The 22,143-nt window shown below is 44.6% G+C and overlaps 1 protein-coding gene across 1 annotated transcript in view; it reads left to right on the top strand.

Annotated features, from left to right (window-relative positions):
* The first annotated feature begins 9,261 nt into the window (after positions 1-9,261).
* Positions 9,262-22,143, top strand: part of LOC115129846 (target of Nesh-SH3-like) — a 34,858-nt gene continuing 21,976 nt past the window's right edge. Inside the window, 4 exon segments of the mRNA XM_065018994.1 lie at positions 9,262-9,519; positions 19,056-19,235; positions 21,145-21,213; positions 21,311-21,446. Coding sequence (XP_064875066.1) covers positions 9,444-9,519; positions 19,056-19,235; positions 21,145-21,213; positions 21,311-21,446 — 461 coding nt within the window. The 5' untranslated portion in view covers positions 9,262-9,443.

Here is a 22,143-nt window from a genome sequence, read left to right as displayed (position 1 = left end):
CTTTGACAAATCCTCACGTCATAAACAGACTTGAGCCGCATGCTCTGTCTAAATACACAACTCAGCACAATTGTTCAAACAGAGTCTTTGTTACACACTGCTGTTATACCGTTCAATGTAACCGTTGTGAATTAACACAAGACCTTACTGGCACAACCCTATTGGGTTTGCCTCATTTAGCTTTTTATCAGCATTCATCATTTTGGGTTACTGGTAACTTTGGAGATTTCATAGCCATTCATCCAAGAGATTATGTAACGACGGACGTCAGAAAGTGGGACATTGTTCGTCAGAAACTTGTTAAACGGTTCAGCACAATGAACGGCTGCCCAGTGTCTGTTTTACAACTTTAGGCTATGCTGTTCTCAGTAACTGTCCTACTGTGTTCTTAGACATTTGAGAAAACATTCCAATCACGACCCACATCTCTCGATTCCCCATCCCACACAATGGTAGGCAGGCCTGGTGTCTTATCCTCAGCCGACCGTGCATGGCGATGGATGAGCGTGGAGGTTTAAAACCTTAACAGGAGTGAAACATGAAACTCTCTCACGTTTCTAATAAACATCACTATCATGACATGAACTGGAGGACATATCCTTCACTGAGGTCGGGGAGGCTAGGAGTCTTTGTTTACTGGTAGGTTGAGTCAAGGTGGATTTATGGGTAAGACGTGCTGCTCTGAGAGTAGCCTCGCCTTCTGTTGGCTACAGATCACAGGTGAGGCCACTCTGCCTCTGCGTCTCTTAACGGTGCAACACTCCACCCTGCATGGGGCTTTCCTTTTTACTGACTGTACTGAGGGGAGGAGTGTCAATATCTCAGGCAACATTCCATGCATCACTGTTTCAGTGGCACTGTCATGAAGCTACCTCCTAATGTGGCTTTCTTGTGCTGTTTGTTTTAAAACTCATGCACATGTCCTCTCAATTGGAAATTACCTTTACATTTGAACGCAAATCTTCCGTGATACGGATTGAACCCAGCCCTTAGTCCTCCTGCAGGCGTCCACGAATGAACTGAGACGATTGTACTGAGGGATGGAAAATATCAAATGTTTTTCTTCTCCAACTCGCCAATCATGAGACGATCCAACTGGGGGAATTGACATGGTGTGCCGTTATAAGGGCTGGCCCATGTGGGCCACATCTGCAACCATTTTCCAAATCACTAAACCTGCTGACCGAAAAAAAAGGCTAAAACTTTCAAATGTTATATTTTTTAGGTCCATTTTGCTGGTTCACAAGCCATATTTCCATCAGAATCAAGGTAATCCATCTTGAGAATCACTATGTAAAAGTTCGTAAATCTCTGTGTTGATGACTGTCACCTTGATCTGCCAATGTCAGGGGCAGGAGGCCAAGGTAGAACCCAGACCTCCATATTGCGAGAGAAAGTGGAATGCTGACGGAAGACGAGGGCAGTGCACATCTGCTTCCATTGGTAAGTGATGGTGTTAGATATGCTGAGGTGTGAAGCAGGGGAGCTTCTCCATTGACCCTGGTGAAAGGAGGACAGGCTAAACCTTTAGGGGCTTTACAGGATATACAACTCCTCAATGGTTTTCTCTTCAGCTTCCCAGCAAAAGTCAAATCAAATCAACTGTTATCGGTCACATAAACATGGTTAGCAGATGTTAATGTGAGTGTAGCGAAATGCTTGTGATTCTAGTTCCGACTGTGCAGTAATATCTAACAAGTAATCTAACAAATTCACAACAACTACCTTATACACACAAATACACAGAAATGTAAAGAGATGAATAGAATATGGCGTGCGGCATAGGCAAGATGCAGTAGACGGTATAGACGGTATAGAATACCTCCTCCCTGTAGGCCGTCTCGTCGATGTTGGTAATCAGGCCTACCACTGTAGTATTGTCTGCAAACTTGATGATGGAGTTGGAAGCATGGATGGCCACGCAGTCATGGGTGAACAGGGAGTACAGGAGAGGGCTGAGAACGCACCCTTGTGGGGCCCCAGTGTTGAGGATCAACGGGGTGGAGATGTTGTTTCCTACCTTCACCACCTGGGGGTGGCCTGTCAGAAAGTCCAGGACTCAGTTGCACAGGGTGAGGTCGAGACCCAGGGTAGGGCAGTGTGCAGTGTGATGGCGATTGCGTTGTCAGTGGATCTATTGGGGCGGTAAGCAAATTGGAGTGGTTCTAGGGTATCAGGTAGGGTGGAGGTGATATGATCCTTGACTAGTCTCTCAAAGCACTTCATGGTGACTGAAGTGAGTGCAATGGGGCGATAGTCATTTAGTTCAGCTACTTTAGCTTTCTTGGGAACAGGAACAATGGTGGCCATCTTGAAGCATGTGGGGTCTACAGACTAGGATAGGGATTGGTTGTATATTTCCGTAAACACACCAGCCAGCTGGTTTGAGGACGCGGCTAGGGATGCCGTCTGGGTAGGCAGCCTTGCGAGGGTTAACATGTTTAAATGTTTTACTCACGTTGGCCACGGAGAAGGAGAGCCCACAGGCTTTGGTAGTGGGCCGTGTCAGTGGCACAATATTGTCCTCAAAGCGAGCAAAGAAGTTGTTTAATTTGTCTGGGAGCAAGACGTCGATGTCCGCGATGGGGCTGGTTTTCTTTTTGTAATCTGTTATTGACTGTAGACCCTGCCACATACTTCTCGTGTTTTAGCCGTTGAATTGTGACTCTACTTTGTCTCTATACTGACGCTTTGCTTGTTTGATTGCCTTGCATAGGGAATAGCTGCACTGTTTGTATTCGGTCATGTTTCCGGTCGCCTTGCCATGATTAAAAGCGGTGGTTCGCGCTTTCAGTTTTGCGCGAATGCTGCCATTAATTCACTGTTTCTGGTTAAGGAAGGTTTTAATATTCACAGTGGATATGATATCTCCGATGCCCTTGCTAATAAACTCGCTCACAGAGTCAACGTATACATCAATGTTGTTGTCTGAGGCTATTCGGAATATTTCCCAGTCCACGTGATCGAAGAAATCTTGAAGCGTGGAGTCCGATTGGTTATACCAGCATTGTATTGACCTCAGCACGGGTGTTTCCTGCTTTAGGCTGGGAGCAACAAAATTGGTCAGATTTGTCGAAGGCAGGGCACGGGAGAGCTTTGCATGCATCGCGGAAGTTCGAGTAGCAATGATCCAGAATTCTGCCAGCTCTTGTCGCGAATTCGATATGCAGATAGAATTTAGGGAGTATTGATCTAAGGTTATTTTTGTTAAAATCCCCAGTTACAATAAATGCAGCCTCAGGATGTATTGTTTCCAGTTTACATAGAGTCCAGTGAAGTTCTTTCAGAGTTGATGAGGTATCTGCTTGGGGGGATATACACAGCTGTGACTCTAATCGAAGAGAATTCTCTTGGAAGATAATGCGGAGGATGCGGAGGACATGGAACATGTGGGCCTTGTACTTGGCCATATGACTTTCATTGCTGAGTTGGATGTCCAGGGCATTAAGATGTGATAACACATTGGAATAGGAAACACTTTTCTTGATTACTGAAGCAGAACAAGGAAGAACTTCTGACCCATATAACCCAATGCTCTACTTTCCCCACAAGAGTAGTAGAAACAGAGGCTCACCATCCCATGCTGATGGATGAAGGCGGGCTGATCTACGGGTCCTGCAGGATCTGGTTGTAGTCAATTTCCCTGTGGCCCATTAACCACTGTGGGTTTAACAAGAGACTCGAGATGGAAGACACAGAGCAGAGACATGGAGAGAGCAGCCAACGCATGGCAATCCATTTACTCCCCATATTCATCAAGTTGAGATATAGAACCTCTCCTGTAGTGTTTTGGAAGTTATTGAGGCCATGGGTGAACACTAAACAGCTGTGGATTGGAGGCCCAGTTTCAGTATACAGAAACAGTGAGTGAACTCCAGAGATGACTAATTCAACACAGAGCATGGTCATGGCTAGATGGGATACAGTTTATGTCAATGTTTAGCATTTTAGCTAACCTTAAAGGCATCAGCATGCTTCAGTTTGGCTTGCGGTGAGCTAGTCTTACCTGTGAGGGCAGCAGAGATTTTGGAGCCGGCAGCAAGCATTTTGATTTGTCCATGTGAAATTAAGAAGTCCACCAATTGGAAGGCTGTCCTCTCCTCACAGTCTCCCAGACCTAGCTGACCTTTGTTGTTTCCACCGGTAGAGTCCACGTTTCCCCGAGCTGTGGACAGGACACATACATTAGGCTAAAGGCTTCAGTTAGGCTGAAAGCTCTCAGACTCCCTTAAAAGACATTCCCTTGAAAAACGAGAAAAAAGTGGTATTAGTACTGTTTGTCCATTTTGAGACGTCGTAGACAGTATACACTTCCTCAAAAAAAGTCAGAATTAATCTAAGATAACTCAAGAAATCTGTCATACATTTTTACGTTTTTTTGCCAGGGAGATTTTAGTCGCGCAATTTTACATCTAAGATGTTTGGTGCAGTATTTCTCAATAAAAAATGTGCATAGAAAGGAGTCGTCCCTCATTGAATGACAACAAAGACTTTATTGAAGAATCCCTACATTTGACCAATCACTGTCGAAGGAGCGTATCTAGGACAGAACTCGTGTGCCCGAACAGCCGAAGTCCAAAACGAACAAAAATGTCACAACATGTTGTCATAATATCTGCACAAACTCTTCCAAACTGATTTGGCTGCAGAGAAAAGATTGCATTTAGAGTGCAGTAAAACTGCAGAGTTGAACCCGGTCTGTGGCGACGCCTCGGCACTGCATTGCAGTGCCTTATACCACTGCGCCACTCGGGAGGCCCCTAACCCTTTTTCTAACCTTAACGGAATTCTCCTAATCTGCTACGTTAATTATCCTAACCTGCTGCATAAATTCTCCTGACCTGCTACACAAAGTTAATTCTGGTCAATTTTGACATAAAATGTATCCCATCTAGTCCAAACCACAAATCGTGGATGATGGAACTTCTCAGGCCAAAGTACAGATAGGCGTAATGATGATGAATTGAACCTTGAATGGAGGTTAATCACCAGTAGCAGATTCATACACTCTATACTCCACAGGCTGGCGTGTGGTGCTGAGGGATTTTTACTGGGGTGCATTCAACACTGGAGTGTTTTAACTGGGGGTCGTGGCTTGACGAAGCCCAGGTGGCCATTCATTTCGTTGCAGAGGATTGAGATGGGAAAGGAACAGGGAAGGAAGCACAGCAAGAAAACATCAACAGCGCCAGTGACAAACTTTGGAAACAGCAGGAAGCCATCATGAGCAACAAAGTACTTTTCTCATGGGGGTTGTGAAAAATGACTGAGTCAACTGAGCAAATCTGAAAAGATTTAGATTTTTTTTTAGGTTTATCTCCTTCTGTGTCCATTAGTATTGTTTATAATTGTGAAAACTGTACATTTTTTCTGTAAAGTAATTCTTCCTCTTGAATACAGACAGGAGTAACAGAAGTCGTTGTATTCTTTATTTCTGTCTTCCCTAACTTTCATCCAGTGACAAAGATACGAGAATGTACATGCTTAGACTGCAGAGTTGTACAGCCTGACTACACGTGTACCTGGGAACCCATTCAGGGCATATGGAAAAGAATACCAGCCAATTCATCCCATAACTACCCCATTAATGGTCACTCACCTGAGACCCATAGATTTAGTTGTGTTGGAAAGGCAATGTGAGGTAATCCAGCTTGGACATCTCTGGGTGAAAGGGAATACTTCCTTACAGTTAAGTCACGGGAGAACATTTGTACACCATCATCCCAACAGTATGTATCTCTCTCTGTATGTATCTCTCTATGTAGGTAGGAATGTCTGTCTGTCTGTCTGTCTGTCTGTCTGTCTGTCTGTCTGTCTGTCTGTCTGTCTGTCTGTCTGTCTGTCTGTCTGTCTGTCTGTCTGTCTGTCTGTCTGTCTGTCTGTCTGTCTGTCTGTCTGTCTGTCTGTCTGTCTGTCTGTCTGTCTGTCTGTCTGTCTGTCTGTCTGTCTGTCTCCGTCCGTCCGTCTGTCTGTCCGTCCGTCCGTCCGTCCGTCCGTCCGTCCGTCTCCGTCTGTCCGTCCGTCCGTCGTCTGTCTGTCTGTCTCCGTCTGTCCGTGTCTGTCCGTCTGTCTGTCTGTCTGTCTGTCCGTCCGTCCGTGTCTGTCCGTCCGTCTGTCTGTCCGTCCGTCCGTCCGTCCGTGTCTGTCTGTCTGTCTGTCTGTCTGTCTGTCTGTCTGTCTGTCTGTCTGTCTGTCTGTCTGTCTTCCGTCCGTCCGTCCGTCCGTCCGTCTGGTCACCTACTCTTCCCAGACATAGGAGAGGGAAACAAAGGGGCCATTGAGGAGAGATGGTTTTCCTTGTAAATAGAGTAGAGAATAGAACAGAGGTTTACTTTTTTAATTTGAGCGACCTTGTCAGTGGATTGGAGAGCAATGCAGTCTCTCCAGTGGTTTCGTCATCATGGTGTTATGGTGCAGGTGCTGCTCCCACTCTGTACCACTAAAGACTGGGATGCTTTGGCTGAAGAAACGCTTCAATTGGTTTAAGAGACTCCCATTCACAACAACAACGGCTCCTATCAATTTGAGCCTGTGGGAACTTGTCCTCAGATTCCCAGAAGGATAATGTTTTTTTGTTTTTTTGTGTGGTCGGATTCAGTGAGATACTGTATGGGCATGTACGAACACAGACGTACTGTTTTAATGATGATTTACAAAGAATCAAGCTGTGGGCTTAAACACTTTGTTCAATAGTCTAAATGAGCTTAATTAAGCAAAACAACAAAACAATCATGGATTTATTATCTGAAGCCAATAAACACCTATGTTTTTCTCACAAATTTCAAGTGATGCTTGATAGTCAGAACTCAATGTACAAAACAATGTCACATCAATTAATGACCCTCGTTAGCATCGCTAGCAGTGACATGTTCATAGTGACTGTGATCTACCTCTATAGGAAGTGTACAAACACAAGAACGGTCTGTACCTTACTGTCAGAGATAAACATTAATGGGTCACTCGACCATTGAGACATTATCCTAATTGGCAGAACAATGTGAGAGACGTGCTCTGAGGTAAAACGTTTTATTGGGGACAAACTCCGGTCAGGCAATAACAACATTTTTGTTCGCAGTCAAGAGGAGACTTGGGCAGCGGCGGACTGGACATCTGGCATCTCGGGCAAATGGCAGATGGGCCTGTCCATTTAGCCTAGTGGGCCTTCCAAACCTTTTTTGCACAAAATGATCACAATCTGGCTAAAAATGGTGGCCTCAAGGAAGAAATGGTCTGGTGTGGGGGCCACAAGGAAGAAAATGAGCCGGTGTATTAGAAATGCCAGGGCTGCTTTTAGGTCCCTGTCTGCCCCTCAGCTTGGGTGTTGACTTTGGTTACCTGCGTGTCGATGCTTGTTGGTCACTGTGTCTCTGGCAGGAATGGTCCAATGAGTACGAGGGGTTTCAACATTGTGTTTTTCCCTTAACAACCTTTCTTTTTTTTAAGTCAGAATATGTGTGCTTTGGTTTCTGTTATTCATACTTCTGGCGGTCAGTCAGTCACCCATTAATTTGTCCATTATGTAAAATCTGGATTTGGTGATTTAGTGGAGGGCAGCATGAATCATGAATACGCCTTTATTCAGTTCCTGTGGGATGGAGCAGAGGCAGGCGCTCTGTCTGGAACAGCTGTCTCCACCAGTCGGTATCCTGTCGCATGTGATGGCACGTGTTGGTTGGATGGGGCTCCTAACATAATCAGCTTGAAGGAAGTGTGTGGATACCCCTCTTATTCCCCCCATCCCCTCCTCCTTCTCTCCTCTGTACTACCGCCCCTCATACCTCCTCTATGTCAGGGGCTGGACTCCTTCTCTCCTCTGTACGACCGCCCCTCATACCTCCTCAATGTCAGAGGCTGGACTCCTTCTCTCCTCTGTACTACCGCCCCTCATACCTCCTCTATGTCAGGGGCTGGACTCCTTCTCTCCTCTGTACTACCGCCCCTCATACCTCCTCTATGTCAGGGGCTGGACTCCTTCTCTCCTCTGTACTACCGCCCCTCATACCTCCTCTCTGTCAGGGGCTGGACTCCTTCTCTCCTCTGTACTACCGCCCCTCATACCTCCTCTATGTCAGGGGCTGGACTCCTTCTCTCCTCTGTACTACCGCCCCTCATACCTCCTCTATGTCAGGGGCTGGACTCCTTCTCCTCTGTACGACCGCCCCTCATACCTCCTCTATGTCAGGGGCTGGACTCCTTCTCTCCTCTGTACTACCGCCCCTCATACCTCCTCTATGTCAGGGGCTGGACTCCTTCTCTCCTCTGTACTACCGCCCCTCATACCTCCTCTATGTCAGGGGCTGGACTCCTTCTCTCCTCTGTACTACCGCCCCTCATACCTCCTCTCTGTCAGGGGCTGGACTCCTTCTCTCCTCTGTACTACCGCCCCTCATACCTCCTCTATGTCAGGGGCTGGACTCCTTCTCTCCTCTGTACTACCGCCCCTCATACCTCCTCTATGTCAGGGGCTGGATTCCTTCTCTCCTCTGTACTACCGCCCCTCATACCTCCTCTATGTCAGGGGCTGGACTCTTCTCTCCTCTGTACTACCGCCCTCATACCTCCTCTATGTCAGGGGCTGGACTCCTTCTCTCCTCTGTACTACCGCCCCTCATACCTCCTCTATGTCAGGGGCTGGACTCCTTCTCTCCTCTGTACTACTGCCCCTCATACCTCCTCTCTGTCAGGGGCTGGACTTCTTGGCGGGAGAGCATGGTCACTGCCTCCCAAAGAGCTCCAGTGGAGGTTGGATTTGGATACCCTTTGGCGCTGCTCCACCCGTGTCATTTGTGCTCAGAGAGAATGTACTGTGATGTTGTGTAGTGTGTTCCAAAAGCAAAGGGCTGAAAAACATGGTACTGGTTCGTCTGCACAGTGTGCACATGTTGGGCAGAGGTGGGGATGGGAGTGTGCCATACAAACTACACTGCATGAGTTTAACTTTACCCCCAAGGCCATAGGTTAGGATGTAACGAGGGTGCCACTCCTGTGCTCCTCCTGTGCCACCACCCTGTTTTGCCCACCACATTGGCCCCTCCTGGAATCTACATTGCAATAGCACTTGAGTTGAACAAAGGATAAATAAATAATAAATATAAATACAAAAATAACGCATAAGAGGAGGAGGGCTGGAGGAGGAGGAAGGGGAGGGGAAAACCGGGTGGGTGATACAAAAAAGGAGGGAGGGAAAAAAAATAGAGGGAAACATTTCAGCGAGAATCCACACATTTAGCCACCCACCTAGGAATAGTGTGTGTGGGGTTGGGTTGTGACATCACCAGTCCCCTCCCACCCCTCTCCTATCCTGCTAGTATAGATGCTTCGTGGTCCGGTGGTCCTCTCTACTCCACAGTGTTTCCACGGAGCGCTGCACAAGTCCTAAATTGAGTTGCTACCTTAGTGAAGTTGTCCAGCATCCCTGACCAGAGAGCTCTATAGCAGGCACCATGCTCCTCAGAGTCTCTCTCCTGCTCCTCTCCGGATCCATTCTCCTCAACTGCATCCCTGCACAGAGGATTAGAGGCAAGTGCACAGATTGGCCGTTCTGTAAAGTCAGGTGTTTTGTGTTTCTGGACAGTATGGTTTTGTGTTACATGTTTTATGTATAGTTTTGAGCATGCATATTATGTTTTGCCAATGCATGTGTGATGGAAAGTGTTTTGGTGTTGTTGATGCTTATCATTGTGCATTGTGGACAATGCAATGTTTTGCTGACTTTGCATATGTTCTCCTAATGCCATTCACGTTGTATAGAAAAAAATAGCTCGCCAAAACCAAATTGCAATGTGTACATGAGTAGAGGTTTCATGGTCCAGTTGGTAAAGTCCCATGAAATTATCGCAAAAGTATTGACCAAAATGTTTAGGACATTGCATAACGTGTAGAGTTGTGCAGACTTGACTGCAGCGAAACCACAGTGTGAATGGCAGACGCTTTCATCCAAGCGATTTACTGACCATAAATGCAATGCATTTAGATTCAGGTGCAAAACCATTGTATATCTGTCTTGCAACCTGTGCAAGATAAGAATTCGTTTGGCACAAAAACGGAATGAAAAGCAGAAGTTTGGTTGTTACCGGTACGTAGATTATGTTTCCTTGAATTTTGTTCTGATGCTTTTTGGTCTCACTGTAGAATTGTACTGTTTGTTTGGAGCTTGGATTGCCTCTTGTTAGAGATCATGTTCAGATGATTTGAGCTACAGGATGTTCAGCAGCGTACTGATTGTCCCATTAAACATACAGTAGTTATGCAACATGATGAATTTACTCTCCTAGAAATGAAAAGGGAAATGTCAGGCTAAAAACAATGGATGATCGATACACTGTATTAGCTCACATGCAAACACTCGCCAATTTCAAACATATTTTTAGCGGCATTGTGTATGTGAATAGTAAAACAACAGAAAGTCATAGAAGTGAGGACGTTTTGCCTGTTCTCACTTGGGGTTAGTTTAGTTAGGGGTTAGTTTTATTGTTAGAATTATGGTGTGTGTGTGTGTATCTCTGCCTGTTGGTTGTCTTGGGGTGTTTCTTGGACAGGTTCCCATGATTAAAAAAGATGAATCTATGTGAGCGCCACTCTGTTTGTTGACTAGAAATCTTATCCTAATGATCATTTTGCTGCTGTCCAGTGGACTTCCCAGAGGATGTAGCCTGGTGATTGCGGTGTCTATCAATGATACTCTAACACAGCTGGGAGGGGTTTGGTTAGGTTTGGGATTGGGTTTGGGATTGGGCCAACATCTCCCCTCTGCACACTCCACAATCTCAGGCAGAGAAGCTTCTTGTTAAAAAATACATGTTGTTGAATTTTCAAGTGCCTGCTTTGCTTTCCGTGCGGCGGGTGTACATTGTAAACGGGTAACATGTGTGTACCTGAGTATCTGAGCTCGGAGTATGTTGAAGCTGTGGTTGTGCAGGCAGCTGGAGACGTGTTTGTGCCCCCAGCTCTTCACGCATGGTCAAACTTCATTAGAGGAGATGAAAGAGAGACGGCTCAGTCTCACACCAAGCCACATCAGTTGTGCTACAGTGCTCGGTGTAAATATACCCTGCCTTCACGTTAACTCTTTGGTGAGGATGAGGGCGGAGAGGTGGGGGCTGTTGTGCCCCACAACTGTAGCTGAATGAGGACTGATGCTCTACGAATGAAAGGGTGAAGTTGGACTCATGCCAGATGGACACAGTCAAAGAGAATACAGTACGAGTGAACGTGTGTGTTTTTCAACATGTGTCCATGCATGTGCTGCCAGTGAAAGTCCCTGCAGTTATGGAGTGAATCAACAGCTGTAGAGCTGTAGAGTCCACCTAAATGTGACTGGACAATATATGCTATATGAGCCCAGAGAAGCTATGAGGGACAATTCATGCTTTTTTTGTTTACCTTTATTTAACTAGGCAAGTCAGTTAAGAACACATTCTTATTTTCAATGATGGCCTAGGAACAGTGGGTTAACTGCCTGTTCAGGGGTAGAACAACAGATTTGTACCTTGTCAGCTCGGGGATTTGAACTTGCAACCTTTCGGTTACTAGTCCAACGCCCTAACCACTAGGCTACGCTGCCGCTATATGTTCCATATAGCCACGAGGTAAAATGCTCCTGAAGAGTCAATTTAGAAAAGTAGCATCTGGAGATTTAGGGGACTTTTGTTACAGATGTGTCATTTTAATTAAGAAGGTACAGGTATGCTCAATTTGGGAGAAATGGAAGGACCATGTTCCACAACAGAATGTACTCTAAGTGTTTCAAGGTTTGGTTTGAGTGAAGTTTGTTAGTTCCTTATTCAATATACAAAACAAACAAACACAACGATTTGGGATATTGCTGGAAGAGAAGTTGTTTCTGACTAACATATCTCAAAGTCTGCCAAAGGATTAGATGCTAGCTAGACTTTTTCCCTCAGCGCAATACCCTGAAGGCTGGCTGTTCACTTGTGATCAACTGTTTTCACTTGTGATCAGCCTCACACTGAGTCCTGCTCTTGGGTCAATCAGCTGCAGTTGGAATGCCTTCAACTATGAAACACCACATCCGTGCCAAGAAACCACCATGCATGATTACACATGTCTTAAGTGTCAAACTTCCATCCTTTCCCACCATTTGAGAAGGCAACAGGATGCCAATGCCAATCTGTAAAACAAACAAACCAACGATAGCTTAAGAGACTGAAGACGGACACTGATGAACGCAACCATCTGTCTCCTGAAGACTCACAGTTGGCCAAATGAAATGCCTGCTGCTAATGCTTAAAAATTATTGTTTTTTCTAGACGACTTTGTTACTGGGAATTCTTAATATCAACGATGCCTCTCTATCATACGAACTCAATGCATTTTATGCACACTTGGACAACAACAACATCGTGCCGGGCGTGAGGACCATCACCGTCTCAGAGGACTGGGTGATCTCGCTCTCTGAGGCCGACGTAAGAAAGGTCTTTAATCATATCGATACCTGAAAGGCCGCGGGGCCGACGGTATTCCAGGGCGCGTTCTCAGAGCATGCGCAGAACAGCTCTCTGGCATATTCACTGTGATTTTCAACCTCTCCTTGTCCCTGGATGCTGGACTTCATGACGGGCCGACCCCAGGTGGTGAGGGTAGGCAACATCACCTCCGTCCTGCTGACCCTCAACACGAGGGCCCCACATGGGTGTGTGCTTAGTCCCCTCCTTTACTCCCTGTTCATCCACGACTGCGTGGCCACACACAACTCCAACACCATCATCAAGTTTGCAGCACCACTTCCCCCTCAGGAGGTTAAAAAAGTTTGGCATGGGCACCCAAATCCTCAAAAGGTTCTACATCTGTAGCGTTGAGAGCATCTTGACTGGCTGCATCACTGCCTGGTATGGCAGTAGCATCACCCTCGATCGCATAGCGCTACAGAGGGTGGTGCGGGCAGCCCAGTACCTCACTGGGACCAAGCTCTCTGCCATACAGGACATACAGTGTGAAAGGTAGGCCTATCTATCATTATAGACTCCAACCACCCAAGACATAGACTATCCTCTCTGCTTCCGCACGGCAAGCGGTACCGGTGCATTAAGTCTGACACCAACAGGATCTTGAACAGCTTCTATCCCCAAGCAATACTCACACACCCATTCACTCCACAATCTGTTCACTCACGCATAATATGCACACACATTTATACTGACTACACACACGCACAAGCTGTTGCTACTCTGTTTATTATATATCCTAATGCTTAGTCACCATACCCCTGTACATATCTACCTCCATCACACCAGTATCCCTGCACATTGTAAATACAGTACGGAACTGACCCTGTATATAAGTATGCTTACTTACTTATTGTGTTCTTCATATTTATTGTGTGCTTTTTCTAGTATTACATTGTTATTGATTATTGCATTTTTGTTTGCAAGCAAGGCATTTCACTGCTCTTGTGCATGTGACATTAAAAACGTAAAACTTGAAACATTCGTCAAGAGCAGGATAACTTCAGTGACAACAGAACACAACATAGCTAACAAGCTTTCCAGCATGAGGGGGCTATTTTTTATGCAGGAAGGCATTTATTGGTATGACTCATGTAATGGAGGCAGCTCTGCAGTGTGGTCACTACACTCACACTCTTAGAAAAAAAGGAGAACCCTTTTTGGTTCCAGATATACCTTTTGGGTATGTAGAACCATCTGTAGAAAGGGTTCTACATAGAACCCAAAAGGGTCCTATCTGGAAGCAAAAATGGTTATTCAAAGGGTTCTCCTGTGGGTACAGCCGAAGAACCCTTAAAGGTTCTAGATAGAAAAAAGGTGCTAAGAGTGTAGCTGGCATACTCACAAAGTCATAAAATCTGATTTGAAACCTTACCCTAACATGAACATGAACCCTAACCTTAACCACACTGCTACAGTGGTTGCTCAAGTAAACGTTTTGAGATTATGCTGCAGGACATAGAGGTAATTTGTGGTTTAGTACGGTACCCTTACGCCTAACCCTAACCTTAAACTAAGACCTCCCAAAATAATTTTCCCCCATTAATTTTTACAATATAGCCAAAAAAAGGTGCTATCTAGAACCCAAAAGGGTTCTTCGACTGTCACCATAGGCGAACCCTTGGAAGAGCCATTTTTTTGTTCCAGTAGAACCATTTTGGTTCCATGTAGAACCATTTCCACAGAGGGTTCTACATGGAACCCAAAAGAGCTACAAAGAACCAAAAAGGACTCTCCTATAATCAACCAAATCAACCAAATAATCCTTTTGGAACCCTTTTTTCTAAGGGTGTGGCGGAAATCTCTCAGTTCTGCCTCCAGGGAAAGATGGATGACAATACACGTCAACCTGCGTTTTTGATGAGTAAGCCTTTCCACAAGCTTTAGTATACATTTATTGGTATTATGTAACATAATAATGTCTTCCACATTCTCCCCCTGTAGCTAGAATCATTCTTCATCTGTATGTCTCCACAAGGGGTGAGGTGGTCATCTGGTCCTCTGTAAACACAGGAAAACACATTACAGTCCTTGTAAGTCTAGGGTCTCTTTAATAAAACCTTATGGATTTGCAGCTATAAAGCCAGAGACTGAAAACATCCTTCTTGTTAAATTAAAGGGAGTCAGCAATAACATGACAGGAGTCTTGAGGTAAGCAGAGGTTATGTCATGTTGCCGGGGGAGATACGTTTATTAATGACAGTTAGAATCAAAGGCGCCACTAGAAATATGATCTTCGAAAGCAGAAACATGACAAGCAAAACATCCTTTCCCCCCTCCAATTATATTCCAAACAATTCAAGATTACTCTTTGGGGTTAGGCGGAGAAGAGAAATTAATTCAAGATTACTCTTTGGGGTTAGGCAGAGAAGAGAAATGAATTCAAGATTACTCTTTGGGGTTAGGCGGAGAAGAGAAATTAATTCAAGATTACTCTTTGGGGTTAGGCGGAGAAGAGAAATGAATTCAAGATTACTCATTGGGGTTAGGCGGAGAAGAGAAATTAATTCAAGATTACTCTTTGGGGTTAAGCGGAGAAGAGAAATTCATTCAAGATTACTCTTTGGGGTTAGGCGGAGAAGAGAAATGAATTAAAGATTACTCTTTGGGGTTAGGCGGAGAAGAGAAATTAATTCAAGATTACTCTTTGGGGTTAAGCGGAGAAGAGAAATTCATTCAAGATTACTCTTTGGGGTTAGGCGGAGAAGAGAAATGAATTCAAGATTACTCTTTGGGGTTAGGCGGAGAAGAGAAATGGACACAAGTATCCATGTAAACTGTTAATTCACCCACCACACAAATATGGTTGTTTGTTTGTTTTACACCTCCTCATGAGGTTCTACAGCTGCACCATCAAGAGCATCCTGACCGGTTGCATCACCGCCTGGTATGGCAACTGCTCGGCATCTGACCGCAAGGTGCTACAGAGGGTAGTGCGAACGGCCCAGTACATCACTGGGGCCAAGCTTCCTGCCATCCAGGACCTATATAATAGGTGGTGTCAGAGGAAAGCCCATGAAGTTGTCAGAGACTCCAATCACCCGAGTTATAGACTGTTTTCTCTGCTACTGCACGGCGAGCTGTACCAGAGCGCCAAGTCTAGGACCAAAAGGCACCTCAACAGCTTCTACCCCCAAGCCATAAGACTGCTGAACAATTCATAAAATCGCTACCGGACAATTTACATTGACCCTCCCCCCTTTTGTACCCTGCTTCTACTCGCTGTTTGTTTGTTACCTATGCATAGTCACTTCGCCCCCACCTACATGTGCAGATTACCTTAACTAGCCTGTACCCCTGCACACTGACTCGGTACCAGTGCCACCTGTATATAGCCTCGTTATTGTTATTCTTATTGTGTTACTTTTTATTATTACTTTTTATTTTAGTCTATCCCTGTAAATATTTTCTTCTTCTTGAACTGCACTGTTGGTTAAGGGCTTTTAAGTAAGCATTTCACAGTAAGGTCTACACTGTTGGTTAAGGGCTTGTAGGTAAGCATTTCACGGTAAAGTCTACACTGTTGGTTAAGGGCTTGTAAGTAAGCATTTCACGGTAAAGTCTACACTGTTGGTTAAGGGCTTGTAAGTAAGCATTTCATGGTAAAGTCTACACTGTTGGTTAAGGGCTTGTAAGTCAGCATTTCACGGTAAAGTCTACACTGTTGGTTAAGGGCTTGTAAGTCAGCATTTCACGGTAAAGTCTACACTGTTGGTTAAGGGCTTGTAAGTTAGCATTTGGTTAAGGGCTTGTAAGTTAGCATTTCATGGTAAAGTCTACACTGTTGGTTAAGGGCTTGTAAGTAAGCATTTCACGGTAAAGTCTACACTGTTGGTTAAGGGCTTGTAAGTTAGCATTTCATGGTAAAGTCTACACTGTTGGTTAAGGGCTTGTAAGTAAGGATTTCACGGTAAAGTCTACACTGTTGGTTAAGGGCTTGTAGGTTAGCATTTCACGGTAAAGTCTACACTGTTGGTTAAGGGCTTGTAAGTTAGCATTTCACGGTAAAGTCTACACTGTTGGTTAAGGGCTTGTAAGTCAGCATTTCACGGTAAAGTCTACACTGTTGGTTAAGGGCTTGTAAGTAAGCATTTCATGGTAAAGTCTACACTGTTGGTTAAGGGCTTGTAAGTTAGCATTTCACGGTAAAGTCTACACTGTTGGTTAAGGGCTTGTAAGTAAGCATTTCACGGTAAAGTCTACACTGTTGGTTAACGGCTTGTAAGTAAGCATTTCACGGTAAAGTCTACACTGTTGGTTAAGGGCTTGTAGGTAAGCATTTCATGGTAAAGTCTACACTGTTGGTTAAGGGCTTGTAAGTTAGCATTTCACGGTAAAGTCTACACTGTTGGTTAAGGGCTTGTAGGTAAGCATTTCATGGTAAAGTCTACACTGTTGGTTAAGGGCTTGTAGGTAAGCATTTCATGGTAAAGTCTACACTGTTGGTTAAGGGCTTGTAAGTTAGCATTTCACGGTAAAGTCTACACTGTTGGTTAAGGGCTTGTAAGTCAGCATTTCAAGGTAAAGTCTACACTGTTGGTTAAGGGCTTGTAAGTAAGCATTTCACGGTAAAGTCTACACTGTTGGTTAAGGGCTTGTAGGTTAGCATTTCACGGTAAAGTCTACACTGTTGGTTAAGGGCTTGTAAGTCAGCATTTCACGGTAAAGTCTACACTGTTGGTTAAGGGCTTGTAAGTAAGCATTTCATGGTAAAGTCTACACTGTTGGTTAAGGGCTTGTAAGTTAGCATTTCACGGTAAAGTCTACACTGTTGGTTAAGGGCTTGTAAGTAAGCATTTCATGGTAAAGTCTACACTGTTGGTTAAGGGCTTGTAAGTTAGCATTTCACGGTAAAGTCTACACTGTTGGTTAAGGGCTTGTAAGTTAGCATTTCATGGTAAAGTCTACACTGTTGGTTAAGGGCTTGTAAGTAAGCAATTCACGGTAAAGTCTACACTGTTGGTTAAGGGCTTGTAAGTTAGCATTTCACGGTAAAGTCTACACTGTTGGTTAAGGGCTTGTAGGTAATCATTTCATGGTAAAGTCTACACTGTTGGTTAAGGGCTTGTAAGTCAGCATTTCACGGTAAAGTCTACACTGTTGGTTAAGGGCTTATAAGTAAGCATTTCACGGTAAAGTCTACACTGTTGGTTAAGGGCTTGTAAGTCAGCATTTCACGGTAAAGTCTACACTGTTGGTTAAGGGCTTGTAAGTAAGCATTTCACGGTAAAGTCTACACTGTTGGTTAAGGGCTTGTAAGTAAGCATTTCACGGTAAAGTCTACACTGTTGGTTAAGGGCTTGTAGGTAAGCATTTCACGGTAAGATCTACACTGTTGGTTAAGGGCTTGTAAGTAAGCATTTCACGGTAAAGTCTACACTGTTGGTTAAGGGCTTGTAAGTAAGCATTTCACGATAAAGTCTACACTGTTGGTTAAGGGCTTGTAGGTAAGCATTTCACGGTAAAGTCTACACTGTTGGTTAAGGGCTTGTAAGTAAGCATTTCACGGTAAAGTCTACACTTGTTCTATTCGGCGCATGTGACAAATAAAGTTTGATTTGATTGAAGAGGTTCGTGGGTCATCGATAATGAAGGCTCCAATATTATATCCAAGGTTCATCCCAAGTTTGCTCTGTGAATGGGAGTGATTAGGCTATCGTTAAAACCTCATTAATTCTCTGAGTGATGATTGGGGTTAGCTGAAGTGCCAGGACGCTCGCCTTGCCTCTTGCCTGCGTGGGCATTAAAAGGGCTGGCTGTTGACTGATGTGTGTGACGACAAAAAACTGCCACAACATCCTTTTCCGAACACCATCTTGATCCCCTTTATGTGGCATTTTAAGCCTGCTTTTCATTAGCATTTAACAGCCTCTTTAACCCTGCAGCTGAATCAGTCCAGTTCCTGCATGGTGAGAAACGGGAACCTGGTGGACAAGGCAAAGCCTTTTCCAAAGCTAAAGAGCCTTATTACCAGTTTCAAATGAGCTCCATTACTCATGTTTAGGACATTTCCCAGACAGCTATTTAGCCTCTGTTCTTTAATAATGACTTTTCTGAACTCTTTGGAGCTCAACCTTCAAGAGTTACATCCTCCATTGCATTTCACCTTTTAATTTGACATCTCCTGTGCTGACGCACTCCCTCAAGCCTGACAATATCAGTGGGTTTCAAGTCCTTTGGGTTTATCCTAATAGTCCAATGTTATGACTGATGGGGGAATCAAGTATCCCATCTCCTGTATGCGTTCAGGGTCATATTGGCTGCAGTTGAAGAGTACTGCAGTCTGTTTCCTGAAAACCACAAACACAATCCTGTTTGATTAATCCCTTGGGTACCTGGGGAGAGGCAGCTGTTTATCTTGCAATTACCCCTAAATTAATCTGTGTCCAGAAGTTTCTTAAATGCAGCACTTATCGATGCAATTCACAAATGCTCTGCACAGTATTTGCAATCTGCTCATGTTCATGTGAGGTGCTGAAGGTTAGCTGTGATGGAATGCACTAGCATCTTTAGGTGCAATGCACCACAGTTCAACTAATCATATCCACAATGCAATTCAACTGTATTATTCTACTTGTTGGCCTTTAACAGTGAGAAGACAGAACATGAAGGTTCGCATCAACGCTACGGGCGACACCATCGTGATGAAGTTTGTCCGTCCCAACCCTGACACCAAGCTGGAGGGCTACATCCTGGGCTACGGCAGCAGCATGTTCTCTAAACAGTTCATCCAGCTGCCTGAGAATGGAGAGCCCTACGAGACTGAGATAGGTAAGACCAGTCTATGGTAAGACCACGCACACACACGCACACACTAACCTATTGACTCTCAGGGATTCATCAGATAGTCATCACATAACAGTGTATATTGTATCTCCAACATACGTCAGTATGGGTGAGAAACCGTTCCTCTGAGAAACCTAGCAACTTGTCTTTGTAGAGCACAGAGATTCTCCAAACAGGGTGAAAAGGGCAGGAGTTACACTAAGCATTCCACAGTGTTGACTTTCCTCTTTAAAACCCTTTCCTGCAGCTCAATGGGTTCCATTCATCATCAACCACAGCCTCTCATGAGATACATCCCAGCATCCCAGCCCACTACGGCACCTTAGCAGGGCAGCACAGGGCCAGTGGAAGATTACTTTACAGCTTGTGTAGATCATCTATTGAGCGTGAAACCACATGCTTATGTTAGAATTCGAATGATATGCTGTTGCTTATTTTTCTTGATACTCCCACTCACTAAAATCACTTGAGTTAAAGTGAACATCGGAGTGTTTTCATAATTAAATCAAACAAATATGGTTCCTTTATTGCTGTTTTGTGTTGATCTGTTCGGATTTATGATAGGCACGAAATGAGAGCAGGTCAGGAACAGGTTTCCTCTTGTTGTATGAAAAGGTCTCAATGGCCACTGGCTATGAAGTGTTAGAGTAGAAAGGAACCAGAGACTAAAGAGAATGGAACAACTCCCTTGGCTGGCTCCCCAATCAGTGAAAGGAGCGCTGTTTGTTCAATGCGGAACAGCTTTTAAGTCACTTTTCCTTGAGCCCTTTCACCTGTGTGAGAGACAACAGAAGTGATCAAACATAATTTCTCACTGGTATAAGCTGTGACCTTCCACGTACAAAAACAATGACGACAAAGAGCTGAGTTAAATTGGTCTCAGGTGCCCCTTCAGAACACCTGATGGAAATACCTCATCAAGAGAGAGCCCAGAGGGATCCAACGAGAGAGCAGAGGGTAGACAGAACCTTCTCAGCAATAATGACACACGTAGTAGTCCATTAGGATATGGTTGTGTTACTGTGACTCTCTGGGATCCTCTTCTGTGCTGACTCTTAACTTATTTAAAGTGTTTCCCCACACCCAACAGTTTGCTTTATTTTAAGCAACCAAGTGACTATCATTTGTCCAATGCCCCACCCATAACATTGTGCCAGCTTCGATCCATGCCAGCCTGCTCCTGCTCCTGGCATGCCAGCTCAAGTGCTCTGGCTGTATGTTAATCCATTGAACACCAGGACCTAGTCAGGCCCTTAGTGCTCCACCCTTCACATCCTGTCTATTTTGTTCTGTATAGTTGTTCATTAATGAGCTCACCATTCTCATGCAATAGAAACACAATATTTTTGGATCACTGTTTTTATAGCACATTGAATCCAAGCGGCCAGATGTGTCTTAACTGTGTTCCAGATCCATACCCATATTTCACCCCTCCTAGCTAGCCTCAGACACTGTTTGCATTTGGGCAAGTATTATAACAATAGACAACTGTTAGATTGTGGGAGGATAATATAAACCCCTTAGAGAATTTACTTGTACGTATTAAAGTCTCTGCAGGTTGGACAACGTTCCATTGTTCCGAGGAGTTCAAGCAACTCAACTGCATTTCAATTTACCATCCGAACGACTGTTTGTTTTCATCTGTTGTGCTTAAAGTCAAGCTCTTTCATCTGTGTATCTGCTCTGTTTCTGTTTACAGCGGATTTGAATAGTTTCAGCTCATCTCCTTAACACCAGAGACCTGGCTGGGTAGTGACTCACAAGGCGTCAGCAGAACTCTTTCTTCCCAAACCCTTCTTTCACTGCCCAGGACAATATTTCCCCCCTTCTGGTATATTCCTTTTTCCATGACAGAGAAATCAATGTGACAACGTTTTATTTTTTAACCTTTCAGACGCTGAACCCAAGTATCTTGTTGCTGTCCAGCCAATCCCGAGCAACGACGTAAAGAAACAATGCACAGGTACCTGCGGCAGTCTGTCTACGCATCTAAAAAGTTCAATCAGGTTATCAAATCTGTTGCAAATATAGTGTATGACCCTTGACCTTTGTCCTCACAGGAAAGGTCAACCTGGAGAAGCCACTCCACCTGGTTATTGGCTCCGTCACCCCAACCTCTGTGCTGCTGTCCTGGGGAACCTTCCTGAAGACGCCCTACGAAGCAGGCAACATCATGAACGACTGTTTGGAAGACGGGTGAGTTATAACCTACCGCACCGCCAGCCAGGCATCTGGTTCCAGTTCCATGTTGCATTTTTCAGGCCAAAGCTTCCACAGAAACAGCCTCACTCAGCTCAAAATGGATGACAGGTGAATGCAGTTACACACTGTTAAGGCATTCAGACTATCTGCTTTTCACAAAAGAGAAGGATCTAGTTGAAATCAGGTGCACACACTGAGATCTGAATACCAGGCTGTTATTGCTAGCTATATATAAAGATGACATACTGTATGGATGCTTTACTAGATTTAAACTCATACCCTGCATTCAATGTACTGTGCCGTCGAACCTTGGAGGATTTATGACGCATAACAGTTCTGTAGAGAAACGTTGAGAAAGTGTGCCATTTATTTTCTATGGAAAATGGAGCATGGGAATGGACCGAGGTCTTTTCCAACGCAGGTGTGTGCAGGAGTTGACTGAGAATACATGGACTGTACTGCTGGGACACAAACACACTTTTCCATCACTCGATTTATGCTCCACCTTAAATACATTCTAGAATTTCCCCCATTCCGTAAGTTGGAGGAGTCGTTGGAAATCTCAACTTAAGTTACAACTGAGAGTTCCCCCTTCTATCTGGTGGCTTATTAAAAGCTAATATCAGTTCCTTCTGTTTACTGTTTGGCTACTGCCGGCAGCGCTACCCAGAAAGACAATCCCCGAGGGCAT

The sequence above is a fragment of the Oncorhynchus nerka genome, linkage group LG5 (genome assembly GCF_034236695.1).
Source record: "Oncorhynchus nerka isolate Pitt River linkage group LG5, Oner_Uvic_2.0, whole genome shotgun sequence".
Classification (NCBI taxonomy): Eukaryota; Metazoa; Chordata; class Actinopteri; order Salmoniformes; family Salmonidae; genus Oncorhynchus; species Oncorhynchus nerka.
This window is presented reverse-complemented; position numbering and strand designations above follow the sequence as displayed.